The sequence below is a fragment of the Lepisosteus oculatus genome, chromosome 15, assembly GCF_040954835.1.
Source record: "Lepisosteus oculatus isolate fLepOcu1 chromosome 15, fLepOcu1.hap2, whole genome shotgun sequence".
Taxonomy (NCBI): domain Eukaryota; kingdom Metazoa; phylum Chordata; class Actinopteri; order Semionotiformes; family Lepisosteidae; genus Lepisosteus; species Lepisosteus oculatus.
Window position 1 is genome coordinate 20,272,055 of NC_090710.1, and position 16,075 is coordinate 20,288,129.

Genomic DNA, 16,075 nt, shown 5'->3' on the forward strand with positions numbered 1-16,075 from the left:
GCAATGATACCAGAGTACTGTGTTCGTTTCTTGACAAACCTGCACTTAGGCAACACGTTTCTTTTATTTTAAGGGAACAAAAATGCAGTCTTGTGCCTTTGACAGAGCAATACGTTCTCAGAAAGTGTTAGAGTGCCAGCCGAGAGACACTGAGGGAGAAGAGAGCTGTGGAGCTTGTGTGTTGCTCTTTTTCTTTGATCACCATGCATTTCTAGGACCGAGTGGAGAAAATTCCTATTTGGGAACTTATGAGTCTTATCAGGTGGAAAACTAACACAAATGTTCACACAAGTAACAGACTGGAACTCTGGACATGTTTCATATTTAAGAGAAAAAAGCGACTGTTGCTTAAATCAAATTTAATTCCCATGTCGTAATTTCCAGAGCTACTTTCGGTGTCTACACTGGCGCTGGCTGTACAGTAAATGATCAGTTCCTCAGAGTGGTTGCCCCAGTTGTGCCAATGAGAGCTGATAAGCCCACACTTGAGTGCATTCTTCCTCTCTTCCAGCCAATGGGCTTGTTTGTACTTCGACCAACAAATAGTAAACAGCCAGTAGGGCCTCTTGTATTTGCAGCATCAGCTTGTGAAGAGCCCTCTCACTGTGGAGATGCAGTATACACACGAGCACCCTCCTCCTTTCTCAAGAAGCACACAGGCATAGAACAATCTCTTGCCAAACTCCCACGCCAGGATACAGAACAACACAGCCATTTCAACAGACAGTGGTGAAACATTCAGGGCACTATATATCACAGGCTAGTGTCACATCTAGTCAGTATCCTAGTTTTTTAATTTTGGATTTTACCACACTTATGCAATATCGTTAAAGAATGAAAAACCACTGAAGATAAAATATACCCCAAAACAAAATCAACAAAGTTTTAAAAAATGGTGCAATTAATTATTACTTATTCAGACGGTTCAGGTTAGCACCTATGATCCCTTCAGTTTTGCAAGGATTTTTCAAACCCATTGTTCAAATGAAGTGGCAATTAATATAATTGTCTTCAAACTGTTATAATTGCATAACACAGTAGTTATGCACATAACAATGCAGCTGCAGCAACAGTATAATGGTGCCTTCTGCATTACCAGCAATGAAACTTGTATCGTGCCATGTTGCTAAGCAACACCGCCTCTCTATTTAGGTAATGTTCTTTTTTAAAGCAGCTTAAGAGAGGCGGAAAAAATGTGGATGAAGCCCATCTTTTCATTTTGTTAGAGCTAAAAACTGAAACAATCTTCTGAAAAGGGGAAGGCCTGTTTTTATTTTTACTAAAAGCGACTGTGCATTTAGTTAATGAAAGAAAACATGAACGCAGTTCAACCATTGTCACTTATGACACTAAGACTCTTAATCAGAAGACATACTGTATTATAGTATTGTTTAAGAGGCATATACTGTACTGCCAACAATTCACTTTTCATTACTCTCTACTAAACAGTATGATTCTAATGCTCTGTCTAATATTGGTCATTTACTGCATACTACAATGAAACAATAATTCTATTTCTCTTCCTGATAACTTCCTAACAGATTTAATACATCACTTAGGCCATGGGAGCAACACTTCATGACAGGAATGACAGCTTCACAACATGCGACAAAAATCTAAAAGCTTGGTACCAAATAGCTTTAGGTTTTAGGGGAATATCATTGCAATTAAAAAAAATAAAGTATGATCAGGTACTAACAAACTTGGAGCTAAACAAAAATAAACCAAAAATAATTGAATAAGTCTGTAAATCTGAATTGGCAAAATCCAGATTTAGTGGCTATGATTAGGAACAAGACAAAGCCATGAAACGTTTCAGCAAAATTACAGCAGTTTTAGAAAGATCTACAATGTTTACCCTCAACTGACATTCAGGCAAGGCCTCCTCAATGTCAAACTACTCTTTTTTTTCTGCAATGTGCACTTATTTCAATGGATCACACTGGCATAATATCCACATGGAAGACCTAGCCTCGAGGGCCAAGCGACCCAAAGTGATCTGCTGTGCTCTATTGATCTTCAAGAGCTCGACAATGAAATGTCATCTATTGAACTGCAAAGAGAGAGCCCCTCACAGAGAAGAGACCCAGGACAGTTCCACTGCATGTTCCTAACACTGTCACTGGCCGTGCTGCAGAGACCCAGAGGACACTCACCTGGGCCATTCACACCAAGCTGGGTGACGTTGTCCAGCATGAAACTGAAGAAACTGGATAGCTGCCAAAAGGAATAAAACCAGTGACCAAAATTAGAATTTATTTTAGCATGTACAATACGTAAGAGCAGCTGCTTCAACTCCTGGAGGTGGCAGGAGATCACACCAGGGCTGAAGAAAGGTAATGGGCTTGTGACACACATTTTGGATTTGAATTAAGTGTGCCAGCCAACTGGATTCATTAAAAAAACACCCAGAGAAAATAGGACAAACATCCAGTTGCTGAATCACTTACAGTACCTCCCCTTCTGTAAAGTGAAGCATACCTCTTTCTCTTTTAAGTGGCTAAGCCCATGGTTCCCTTACCCCAGGACACACAGAGGCTCAGGCCCTGCTGTTGCCCCTCACTGACCTGCAGCTGGTCCTGTTCCCCTGCGTACTCAATGGACTGAAAGATGCTCCAAGTGTATCGCCGCCGTATCTCGAGGCGTGCCATGTAGCGCCGGTACCACCGCTGGATCAGGATTGCTGCCTTCATCACTGTAACGCACAGATCCCGCAGAGAGCGCGTGGTCAGAGCACTGCTTCCAGCTGCACTGCATACTGCCGACCAGGAACGGGATCCACAGTAAAGCCATCTGGCCAGTAGATGTGCAGATCTTCTCTCAGTTTTGGCTTAGCACCCTCTTGTTTCAAAACCATGCAGCAGCTTGAGAACTTCACTGATCCGACTGACCAGAAAAAATTTAATGGAACATGCAATGATGTGATTCTACTACCACAATAAACTTAATGACAGCGCACGCGAGATAGATATGTACCGTGTTAATTCCAAATCTGTATTCAAACTTCATCCATCTACCCATTTTCTAACCGCATTATCCAGAACAGTGTCGAAGGGGGAGACCGAGCTGGCAAGCAATGAGCGCGAGGCAGGATACACCTTGGATCGGACGCCAGTCCATCGCAGGGCAGACACAAACACACTCACACTCACACTCACACTTACACTCACACCAGGGCCAATTTTCCTAGAAGCCGATTGATCAACCTGGATGTCTCTGGACTGTGGGAAGAATGCAGAACAATTCAACTTTTATATGGTATTATTTCCTCGCCTAATTTAGGGTTCCTCCTTGCATGTGCTTGAAAAACTGTAGCTTCCCTTGTCTTGCAAAGTTAGCAAAGTAATAGTGTTCAAATAAAGCTCTCCTCTTGTTAAACCTTTCCAAAATAAATAAATAATATCATTATAGTGAACTGAGCAAACAAGAAACTGGATAACTAAAATGTATTTTGCACCCGATACTCTGCTTATCATAAGTAAAAATAACTAGCTGTCTTCATCTGATTTGCTTAACTACCATACAGTATACAGTATGTTTAGTAATGGAAGACAGGTGCTAACATCCTGAAAAGATAAAATAGTCTGGGACGCATTTAATGTACCTATCCACCAAAGACCTTCTGAGAGTGTTTAACATACAGCAAACTCACAGAGGACCATCAGTAAACAGGGATATACAGTAGATGGAATAGATGATGTCCCAAGGCTTCTACTACTGAGCTTTAATTAAACTTCATTGTGTCAATACACAGATATAGATCTGCAAGCTTTTTATATTGTTATAACTGTTTTCACGCATGCAATTGGGTAACATGGTGATTAACAATGCATTGTAGTTCCTAGGTCATAGTTTCTATTCCAGACAAGGTTAAGGTTAAGGTTAACATTAACTGCCTTGTGTTTTCCAGACAGGCTCTGAGCTCAGTGGGCAAACTGTTAAGCGGTACAGTGGGGTGAAAAGTATTGCGTGCAACGTTATTCGGAAGCACATGAAAACTGACAAGGTGTTTAACTAGCGCTATGCAGGAAGATACAAAATCCTCATGAAAATTTCCTGTGGTATAAACAACAGGGAAATCCACGTAGAGTGTAGTATGAAATCATGGTACCAGCAAGGTAAAGCACAGAGACGTATGGTGAAGCCGTGGCATAGCAAAGTAAAGCGTAGCATATTCCAGGGAACAGAGTGGGGAAAATGACAAAGAGTACTAATTTACCATGGTACAGTTTCATAAGGGTAGGGATATGTGATGGACACATACACTACTGTACTTTATCTCAGCTACAGTACATTGCCCTAGATGGTCCCAGTAATATAATCAAGCTGCACCCTATGGCGATAGCCTGCTGCAGCATGAGGAAATCCCCCGGATCGTGTCAATACCTGCATCTACAGGTTTCCCGGAGCAGGAGGAGGCAGAGCTATACAGTTGCACCAGGGTGATACACAATGATACACAGACCACTAAGATAGGCCTGGAGCTCTGGGCACATGGAGGTAATAATAATCCTTACACTTATATAACGCTTTGCTGGGCACTCCACTCAAAGCACTTTACAGGTAAGGGGGACTTTCCTCCATTAACACCAATGTGCAGCCCCAAAGTGCGCCAGTACACTTACCACGCATCAGTTGAGAACCGAGTAAAGATGCCAGTTCATAGAAGGGGATTATTAGGAGTCCAGGGGGAAATCTGGCCAGGACACTGGGATTAATACCCTGAATCCCAGAAATGACCTGGGATTTTTAATGACCACGGTTTAACATCTCATCTGAATGGGATGGCACCTTTTTACACTACAGTGCCCCATCACTATACTGGGGTATTAGGACTTACACAGACTGCGGGGTGAGCGTCCCACCACACACCAGCTATCAGTGGGGAGAAGAGCAGAGTGACGAAGTCAATTCAAAGATGGGGATTAATTAGGAGGCCATGATTGGTAAGGGCCAATGGGAAATTTGGCCAGGACGCCGGGGTTACACCCCTACTCTTTTCAAGAAACGCCCTGAGCTTTTTAATGACCACAGAGAGTCAGGACCTCGGTTTTACATCTCATCCGAAGGACAACGTCACTATAGTGGGGCATTAGGACCCACTTGGACCGCAGGGTGAGCGCCCCCCTGCTGGCCTCTCTAATACCTCTTCCAGCAGCACCTTAGTTTTTCCCCAGGAGGTCTCCCATCCAGGTACTGACCAGGCTCACACCTGCTGAGCTTCAGTGGGCTGCCAGTTGCAAGTTGCAACGTGATATAGCTGCTGGCTACAGAGATACAGAGTTCACCGAGAGCACAAGTATGCTGTGTTAATCTACAATATTGATAAATGTTCTACATAAGACATGGAGAACCCCTTACTGTACCATGTAATTCCAAGCAGTGACCAATGGAGAACAACTGGAGGGAGGGGATCTTACCTAGAGCTGGGGAGGGAGTCTTGGTAGACTCCTCTGCGTGAGCAGTAATTGAATAAAAGAATTTGTAAGGCAGCTCTGGGGGATTAAGAAAAGGAAAAATTAATAGGACACACAGGAATACGGAGGGAAACTGAGGAGTGAAAACTACTTCTGAGACAACGAAGAGAACCAAGGAGGAGCTAAATACACAAATTGGAGCTCTGGGAAGGAAGAAGCGTGAATCTGAGTGTTTTGCAAATATGCTTGTGGCTTCCTTACAAAAAGGTGAAGCTGATTTTACATTATTTTACACAATATTTTATCAGCTCTTTATATTTTGTTGGACCAATGAATATTCTGACTTTATATACTGAAACCGTCAGTCCATTTTCTATTACTTTCTTGCCACATAATACAGACCTTCAGAAATTCGGTAAAGTTAAACACCTCTGGCAGGCAGTCTTATGTAGTATCAATATTTTATTGACACACATTTTTAAATTGAAAATGTTGTTCTACTGATAGGAGGATACATTCTGAGGCAACCCATATTCTGTATTTCATTCAGAATGAATTTCTGCAGAAGCCTCATTTTGTGATCTTGGCCTTTCAATATCGAAAGGGAGAGGGAAAAAAAAGCAATCTGAAAACAAAAACAGCACTCACCTTTCTCGGATTTCTTCCCCTGGCTCTCCGTGGCAACAGAGGTGCCACAGCCCATGACTACAGAAGTGGCGTGTGTTCATTTATCCTGCCCCGTGCCATCGCCGAGCTCACAAAGGGGTCCTGTCACACAAAGCCTGGTGAACAGGCTCTTTTTACACTCTGCCGGGCACATGCTGACATTATTCCTGGCTTACCTTTCTGAAAAAAAAAGGAAAGAGATTGGGGAGAGAGACAAACTAAAACAAACAAGCAAGCAAATGGATAAAAACAGAAAGAAGCCACAGAGGAATAAACAGTGGTATTACGGACCTCTACAGGCCTCCAGGAGCCAATTCTACTCTTAGCCTTATGAAGCCTTACGGATTACCACACACTGCCCACGTCACAGCCCACAGCACACACTAATAGGGCCCTCTCCTTCCTGATTCACAGTGAACACTGCTACAATGCTGACCGCCTGACTTCTGCTCCTGCAAGCTCTTCAGCACAAATCTGTTTCAAAAGAAGAAAAACTACACATGCACAACCAAAGGGCTCTCAAGCGGTGACACTTCTCATATATAACAAACTTTACTGGACTGGTTTTCAATAATGTTTCCCTGGTTGGATGCGGTGCTAGAAGACACTGAGGTAATTCACTGTGATTTCCTATACATTTAGTTAATGTACAGTATATGTAAAACGTAACATTTCACAAGAAAACTCAGGATCATTCATGGCATTCTGGATCAGTTTTGCGCATTTATGGAATAGGTACAGGCCTATAAAACATCATCAATTTCAACTTCAATTTCAAATTCAGCTTGAAAACCAGCTCTCTGAAACAACAAAAATAAATTAGAATTCAAACAGACAGAATGGTCTCTTTTTTATTATGTTTGTCATGTTTGAAGTTTAGAGTTAAAAACAAAAATAGTGTATTGGTGTGCTACTGCTGTGACAGATTCACAAAAAGCTGTAAACTTTGATGCCTTCTTGGTATTCTGTCTCATCACTGGGAAAACAGAAAAACTTATGTTGGGATATAAAAAGAATCATGTTTTTCTGATGTTATGTATGCCTGTAAACGCAAAAAGAACAAAGGACTGTTCCTTTTTACATTTGAGAAACAACATGCCTTTGAAATGCTGCCTTAATTAACCACTCCATCTGTGTTCCTTGTGAATTGTGGGCTTCTCTCACACAAGATACAAGCAAAAGAACTGATCCTTGTATTTTTCTAGAACATGCAAACACCCACAGACAAAAGCAGGTGGTCATCCCCAGGAACTGGTTCACTCCCTTGCCTTGCAAACATTCAGATGACTGTTTTTTTTATTTTTACATAATGTAGTAGCACTTTCCTGGTGGAAAGAGCATTCTTAGAGCAATTTATAAAGGTATTTTATGACAACAGAAGTGCAAAAAATGCACAAAGAGGCCAGGAAAAAAAATAAGGATAAAGGAGTGAAATGTGGTAGATTTTAAGATTCTATTAACTTTTCTGGAGTTTCTAACATTAAAATGAAGTAATCGTCAAAGCAAAAAACAAAGATGAGCTAAAGGAAGACAAGAAGAGAAGATAAGCTCCAGTTAGTGATACATAGTCACATGTACAAATGTCACAGTGGCTCAGCTAAAAGTGTAACTAAAAACAGGTTAGGTCAGGGAGACACAAATCCAGTCCTGAAGTGTCTGTAGGTTTTCATTTGACTCAAACTCCTAACTACCTCTGTAATCTGATTATTGGCTTAACATGTTTCCCTAGTTCCCGAATTCATGGAGATAAAAGTAAGAGACCCACACATCACCCTGCTGGATTGTAGTCCTCTAGGGCTGGAGTTGTGTGCTCTTGATATCAGGGAAACACGTACTGTACTGTTTCAAACAAATGTTCAACAGTAACCGGCAAAGCACATGTGAGATCTGGAACAGAGGTATAAGAAAAAGCTCTTCTCCAGTAAAAATCTGTTGCATGACATATTTAACTAGGGGGAGTAGGGGGTAAAACTTTGCTATGTCAGATTTCAGAGACTTTTTTGCATAATTTAATATTTTTTCCCCAGAAATAAAACATAACATAACCGAACTCTTGTTGTCACAGTTCTCAAGGCATAAAATTATACAAGAAATCACCACCTGCAAGATCAAGCATCAAATATTTCCAACAAAGCTTTGATGCTGACCCAGGGTGGCTGTTGGAGGTACTTTTCTATATGCCTGCCGAGGGAATGATTCATATTTAGCACATGTATTACCAAGTGCATGGAATAAAAAGGCAGGACCAGCCAAATTACATTTTTATTTTAATTCAGTCCAATTTCACCTTCTCCTGTAACAGCGACACCTGAACTTCAGCAAAACCAACAAGTTGAAATGAGATGTGCCTTTACTGAGCTGTTTAAAAAAAAGCTCATATGTTCCTGAATACAAGAGTTCCTATAGCAACCAATTAACAACAGTACATTTTATTTGATTTGCCTTGGCTCATAAATGTTCTGCCTTTCTTGCTTATTTTACAGTAGATGTGTCTCTTAGCTGCCAAACTACAGTCTCTGCATAAATAATGTATTTTATACAGAATGCCAGTCAACTTATCGAGAAAGTCAACTTTTCAAGTACAAAAATATACTATTTTTGCTTGATAACAAGTGCATCTTTTATGACCACTTTTGACAATACAGAAAATAGTTACCAGAAAAATCATATGTTTTGCCATTATGACAACATCCTGCACAATGAATACATGTACTGCACTGTTTACATTTTTTCTACAGGGTTAAAAGAGGCCTTTAGTCTGAAACAAATTATTTTTAATCATTTAAATGGTAAAATTTTATACAAAGGAATTCAACCTTCACTAAAACACACACACTAGAGTTCAACCTTTTAATACATACAGTGGCTATCAAAAGTATTCACCCCCCCCATTGGACGTTTTCACTTTCACTTTTCACTTTTTATTGTGAAAATAAAATATGGAAATTAAATTGGGATTTTTTGCCATAGATTGACACAAATCAAAACAAAAGTCTACAGCTTGGCCTCGCGTAGGTTTATCAGAACGACAATACGAAAACTTTACGGTTGATGAACAGAACCTATTATGATAAATGGTCGATATGTATTGATGTTTCTTAAGGTGCAATAAGATATATATTTAGATCTTTCTATGTATATGTATACACAATAATATATACGGGAACAAGTAATACCTGTAGGTTTATTCCATGCTGAAAAAAAGAAGAAAGAAAACACAATGTTTGGGCCGTGGAGCCTTCTTCAGGTGTGAGCATTTGTATTTCTGTAGAATTCTGTCTTTACTTTGACATGATAGTGTTTCGTGTTGATCAAATGCCCAAAAAGTCCCAATTAAATCCACCATGATTCCATATTGTAACACAATAAAATGTGACAAAGTCCAAGGGGGTGAATGCATTTGTTAGCCATTGTAGATCATTATACACAGGGTTACAATATTAACACTAAAGACACTAAATTATTGAATGAGGTTTGCTCAGATTTATTGTTTTTCTTTAAACCTCATAATCATGTGACAAACCCACACACCACAACCAGTAACATGTGAAAGACAATCCAAATAAAGAAAAGAAGTGTCAAACAGTAATGACAACAGCAAGTCATAAATCAACAGTTCAAACCACTCTATAAAAGACACTGCACATCAGCACAACACATCAAGTTATTGTACACAGTATTAAGGCTTTAACATTAAATTTTCCTTCCTGAAAACGTTTACTCTTGATTACAATATTGCTGTATTTGAACTGCAATGAGAACACAATCAGAATAAAGGAACTACAGCCTGCAAACTATGCAGCTTTCTAAATGAATTTATCCTGAAGTCCACGTAGAATCAGTTTCCATGGTGACAAAATCATTATAAAAACCAGTTAAATTAAGATTGACATAGTCCTTAAGAGCCCTTCTGCAGTTTTTTACCGAATTAACTCCATCATTTTTAATTTGACATTACAGATTATTTAGTATTTTATTTTTAACACCCGTTTTTAAACCTTTGTTGACTTTGTTGTTCTGAAATCAATCGGTGTTGTGTAAAACGTTTACTGAGACATATTTTCTGTCATTACCAGCGTCTTTAGATAAGTTCAAATACGTACTATAAAAGTTCAAAGAGTGATTGTAACAAAAACAAAATATATTTTAAAATGATATTTTCTGACTCTTTATAAATATATTTATAAAATATACATTTAAAAATATATAATATTTTATATAATATATACAATTTTACATTTTCTAACGTGCTTCACACTACTAGTATTAACAGCACTCGTCGCCATACAACCCGTGATAGTTTTACAACATACTGTATCGTACAACTCTAAAGGCACCTCTAGTGTTGACGTTTTGTCATTGGTTTTCTTACAGGGTCACTGAGTACCTTACAATGGGATGTTAATTTTATACATACCTGCAGAACGGCGTAAATGTGTGGAACAATATCACAGCACAACACACCACTACAAGGCACCCCAACGATAGCTGGAATCAACTAGCTTTTTTCACCTGCGATATTCATGTGTAGCACAAGTGTAGTCGTTAGTCTCCTTCTTTCAAAATGGAATATAAAAAATATAACCAAACATATTTATTTAAAGAGTAAAAAACGAATAAATGAACAAACTACGCGTGCACACACCTGCAATTTAGCGAAGCAGCTCCAGGAGACATTCGCATCCGAGTCGGGGGAGTGTCTGATCCAAGCAGAGGTTAGGGCTGTGTCTAGTCGCTGAAGAGCGAGCTGCTTCCATCCTGCGCATTATTCATTCCTGCTCCAAAAGAGATCGGCCGCATTGCTTCTTCTCTTCAAGGTTACACAACAGTACAGCCGCTCCACGCACCTGGGCTGGCGTCTTCATCAACAGGCGAATCCTCTCCGAAAAGGATGCTTATGTTGCAACAGACACTGTAGCTTCTGTCTACTACACCGCAAGTGATGTACTGTACAGTACTCAGGTTTGGGATCCGCTGTCATTTCTTCGTCACGTGGTTCCTTTAAATAAGGACCAGGAGCTATTTTTGTTGTTTTTGCAATCACTTGTAAACATCACAGTGCTCATCAACAAAAGATTATCATTATAATTTATTAAACAGAAACGTAAAATATTAACAGTACACTGATTTAGACAATAATTAAATGCCTACCCTTTTATGACACTTGTAATAACTTCTGTATTGCCTGCTGAAGGTCTGATACTACAGTGGCTCTGAGGTAGAAAACAACATACAGTATTACCATATTGGTATAGTAGGCCAATGACTTATTACAGTTAAAGGAATTTGATTTTTAATAGCTGGATATGTACTGTAGGATGAACATTGATACCTGTAGCTGACAGAGATGTCTCCTATACAGTGTCTTGCATCCCCTTACCTCACCCCCCTCATCCCCTGCTTTATCTCTGAAGTATTTGCTGACAGCTTCTTTCATTCATAAAATTGTTCAGTTTCGCCATTCAGGTTTGGATAAAAAATATTCACATTAAAAGTTGTGTATATATTATTTGGATTACAATAAAGGGGACATCACTGGAAGACAATATGGGAACGTCGAGGTAGGCACCTTTTGTTTTGAAAGAGAATTGATTAATAGACAGAAAAAGGAAAAAAATATTTTATGAGACTATACAATTTACAGTATATCTAGACTCTTTAAGAGTAAAAAGAATACTCTTAGTTTTTTCATTACTCTTGTATTTTCCACAAAATTTATTATCCACTACAGGCAACAGTCAATATATTTTATTTTTGGGTAATTCCATGCATTCATATGATTATCTTAGGACATAAACACTTTTGTGTATACTTTGACTTCAGTATGTTCTTCGACATGCAAACTACATGATCAATTATATAATTTAATCTGGAGATTAATTTGGTGAGTCAAAGATCTTCCACATTCCTTTCTTGTCAGTTAATACAATTCTTGATGGCATTGAAAGTATGTTTTATGGTATTTTGCAAACCTAAGGTGAAACATGCAGAAACATAGACTTCATTGCACTTCTATACAAATGGAAAAAGTGTGGTTGTGATGTACAGTACATACACATATCAAAGAGTCACAACTGCAGTTTTTATGAAGCATGAAAAATAAAGTGTCTTTTCTGATTATGATTATTAGTCCTCTAAAAACTAAGATTTTACTAAATTTGTAAAAAAAGTTTGATAATATATTGATTAAATAAAAGCATAAATACATAAATGAAATGGAAATGCTTTGAAAAGCATTGTAATTTGTAATTTAATGAAAATTAAGATGATTATGTAATACAGATACAATTATTTTGTTTTGACTAGTCAATAGTCTTTCAAATAATCGAAAATAATGTGTTAACTCACTTAAAGGGTACATAAATAATATTACTGTACAGTATGTCTGCTCTATGGTTTGGTTAGGGCTTACACCAAAGCTAGATGCAGAAAGGCTTTAGAATACAGTATGTGACATCTTGCTCAGAAGATTACATTTTAATTTGCATGGCCCGTGAATGTTGTGCTGTATTGAGGACCTTAAGTGAAGTCGTTTAAAAGCTCCGTTTAAGGGAGGGGAGGTTTCCCCTCCTGTTTGTGCTAATATTCGCCTCTTTCTCCATTTCTCTCTTCATCTAAATATTTCATCTTTCTCCGTGATTAGGTCGGCCCCTGTACTTTTACCCCAGAAGGGCAATAACCCTGAGTGAGCGTGGAGCTGCTTCTCCTGTGCTTCTCATTATGAACCCGTCGACGCAGATACTGTAGGAAAAAAGGAGACATCGCTGCAGTACAATTTTATAGAGGCCCTTCCCTGCGGATCTCCTAACAAACTTTGACTATTACATCGTTTTGCACTTTCTCCTTTAAATAACCTCCTGAGCGATGTTTCACGCTAAAACGGCAAATCCTAAAACCCAACTGAATGTTACTTTCAACAACAGTAATTAAGTAGTGAAGTCAAGCACCGGTCTGGAATGCTGCACTCTGGAATTTTATTCGCACAAACTAAATACCACATATTTCCAAGGCACCAGCATAAAGTTAAAAAAACGGATTACGTTTTCGTTTACAGTATATACAGCCTGAAGTCTGAACTCCAAAAAGACACTGCCAAGCTACCAATACGGATTATGAATTGCGTTGCTCTCATTAGCAGATATCGCTTCTTCGGTTCCCATCTTAGAGTTTCGCGGACCAAGGCCTCCACCTGCTGAGTTCTCAGAGCACCACACCTGATTTCACCGCTGCAGTAACTTCTCACGATTGCAAATGTAGCGATTCAAGTATTTCTTAGTTATCCAGTTTCGTAACTGGAAAGCGTTCCACTGTGGAGGGGGCGGGAAAAAGAGAGATGCATTTCCCCAATTGGGTGTAATGTAAAATGAGCTAGGATCCCTCTACAGTTTTAAACGGTGGAAGCGGGTAAATAGACAGCTGTTGATCGAGACGTTAAACCCGACAGACAAGCTAAAAATGCAGCTCCGGCGGGGGAAGAAAAAAAAAGTACAGGAGTAGAAGGACCGACTATTTCCCCTAAACGTGCCAAAGCTTTCGAATTTAATTCGAGAGGCTCGAGTCCTTGCGTCACCTTTAAGGCACGTATCCACACATGATCAAGTTGGTTTTGAAACGCCACACAAGTTCCATAAACCGGCAACGCCATAGTACAATGTCGTCTTATCCGAAGACCATGCATTAAACCCCCACCCAGGCAAGACGGGAGACTGTAAAGCGTTTTTTAAAAAGTTACTTTATTTCAAATATTCACATTAAAATAATCACAGACGAAGACAACCCTGGAAACAGAAACTGGGTTACGCGTCCACGGTCCCGGCGCGCTTGGCTTTGTGCAACAGCCTCATGGCGGCGTGGATCTCTCGGCTGGTGATGGTTCTCCTCTTATTGTAGAGAGACAGGCGTGCCGCTTCCGAAGCCACGACCTCGAACAGCTCCCGGGATGTAGGTTTTACGGCAATGGAACCAGCCTAGAGACGAGGGAAGGGCGGTGACGTTACCGCTCTGGTAAGCCGGGTCTTACACAGTGCCTGTCGGCCGTATGCGTTACAATACAGTAGTTATAAACTAACCTCTTTAAGGCATCTGTAGATGTAGGTGGAATAGTTTACTTTCTTACTCCTGGGTGTGCAAGGTTGTTTAGTTGGCCTCTTCCTCAAGGTAGAAGTCTTCATGATAACTAGAACACCAATTAATAAGTAGGTCTTAAAGCATGGAATAGAAGGCACTGTAGTGCTACTAGCCATTTAGGGGGAAAAAACTGCAAACAAGATTACAAACAGGTGTAAAAACTTTAGTTCTAGATATTTACAAATACCACTTTAAAACATTCAAAAACCTTTTTAAAATGCAAGACTTACCACAGCTTCTATAACCACGAATGTTTCTTCAAACAAAGGAAAATGAGGCACATCATGCTGTCCTGGGAAAATGGCTTATATATCTATAATTCAGCTGTGTGTCATGACAATTCAGGTGTTTCTATTAAAGAACAATTTGCAAAAATTAATGCTTGTTAAGGTTCATTCCTAATTGTATTTATGTATTGCACTATTGACTAGCTCTTCCTTTATATATGGTTGCACTAATTATTGGTTAAGATGTGTTTATGGTATAAGATTTAATAATATTACCTACACCTCATGTACTCTTCCTAAAATAATGCCTGGCAAGTTGGAATTGGCGGTTATTGAAGAAAAAATATGAGTCTAGTGATTTAAATTAGGCTCGTTGTGCATTATTTAGGGAGTGAGTACACCATGCCTCTCATCAGTTCTTAAAATAATTAGGCAATTACTTATGTATGGAAAAACCTAAGAAGAGCATTCGTCCCCAGACTGGATCTCTTTAACTCTAGCAAGCTGTATCGGTTGCGTCAGGAATATGGGTGTTCATCTGTTTAAGATGATGTGTGTACACAGTTTTAAAAAGCCTGTGAAGGGAAAGTTGCACTTAAGGAACCTTAGTCTGGCTTGACATTTAAACACATCTTTGTCACCGATTGGTCCAGGAGTAGGCTACCTCGTCTGGTCAGGCCAAGGCCAAACCTTTATAAAATTCCAGTATGTGACTGAATCCTGGCTATTGTGAGCCTCAGTCCTACAAGTATAGTAGGGTTCTAATGGGTTTAATAGACTATTTATAATAATAGACTTGAATAGACTATTTCTATTATTTATAGCAGATATTTCATCTAGTTAAGCAGGAGATTTTTGGCAATTACATAGTTTAGAAATTCTTTTGAGAAAGCACTTGACCTTCACTAAACCCCCAGGGCCTAGAATTAACTTCATTTCAATTAACTTACAATTTAGTCCTAACTGAACAATATTTTAAGATGTTCCAAGCGTTTGAAACAGTCGTTATCAACCCTGGGTCTTATAGAGCCCTGTGTCTACTGTTTTTTGTTTCAATTGAACTCTTAATTAGACTAATCTTTAGATGATTACTAAGATGTTTTTTTTTGTTCTGTGATTGAGGATTTGGATGGTGTTATAGCAATAACTGTCATCTTTGAACAAGCTTCTGAGTTTCATCCTCATTCAGGTACATGTGCAATGTAACTGAACGTCTGAAAATTGCAGTCACTATTTTGTGGGAGTGTGTGACAGTGTAATTCCCATCTGTGTTAGGACATATTTAATTGGTTACCTACTCAGAGCTATTTAGACAGATGTAAGACAAGCAATTTGATCATTTGGAGTTCTCTTTGGTATTTCTTTCAACAGCAAATGTGGAGCAGAGTATTGTGACACTAGAAATTGAAGACAGAAATGGGTCTAACCATGTAAGGAGCTCAATTACTAGGATAAATTGGCCTCAGTAATTACAAAATCTGTTTGACTGGAAACCAGAAGACTCAGGGGTTCTCTAGGATCAGGGTTCAGACCCACTGCTATATGATAGTATTCCTCTGTGTCACTCCCAGAAGGGCAAAACTCATCAGATTCTCTCCCCTGAACTTTGAAATACCTGATTTGGTCAAATGGAATACT

General features: G+C 39.2%; 1 protein-coding gene and 1 long non-coding RNA gene across 8 annotated transcripts in view; both read right to left on the reverse strand.

Moving 5' to 3' along the window:
• ppef1 (protein phosphatase, EF-hand calcium binding domain 1) overlaps positions 1–11,065 on the reverse strand; it is a 28,933-nt gene extending 17,868 nt beyond the window's left edge. For 4 of the 7 annotated variants that reach the window (XM_015363990.2, XM_015363989.2, XM_015363991.2 and 1 more), the window contains exons 1-5: positions 10,729–11,065; positions 6,066–6,263; positions 5,421–5,495; positions 2,568–2,695; positions 2,157–2,217 (exon numbers count right to left, since the gene is read on the reverse strand). In XM_015363990.2, the coding sequence (XP_015219476.2) occupies positions 2,157–2,217; positions 2,568–2,695; positions 5,421–5,495; positions 6,066–6,120 (319 nt within the window). In that variant the 5' untranslated portion in view covers positions 6,121–6,263; positions 10,729–11,065. Of the gene's footprint in view, positions 1–2,156; positions 2,218–2,567; positions 2,696–5,420; positions 5,496–6,065; positions 6,264–6,374; positions 6,411–10,500; positions 10,647–10,728 lie in introns of those variants that run through there. The other 3 variants (XM_015363988.2, XM_015363987.2, XM_006639116.3) reach the window with 3 other exon arrangements.
• A 2,732-nt stretch (positions 11,066–13,797) lies between these two features.
• LOC107079450 (uncharacterized) lies at positions 13,798–14,533 on the reverse strand. Its single transcript, XR_011181654.1, has 3 exons — positions 14,441–14,533; positions 14,153–14,259; positions 13,798–14,050 (listed from the first exon to the last, which is right to left on the reverse strand). It is a non-coding gene; the product is annotated as an uncharacterized lncRNA (long non-coding RNA).
• Positions 14,534–16,075: the final 1,542 nt, after the last annotated feature.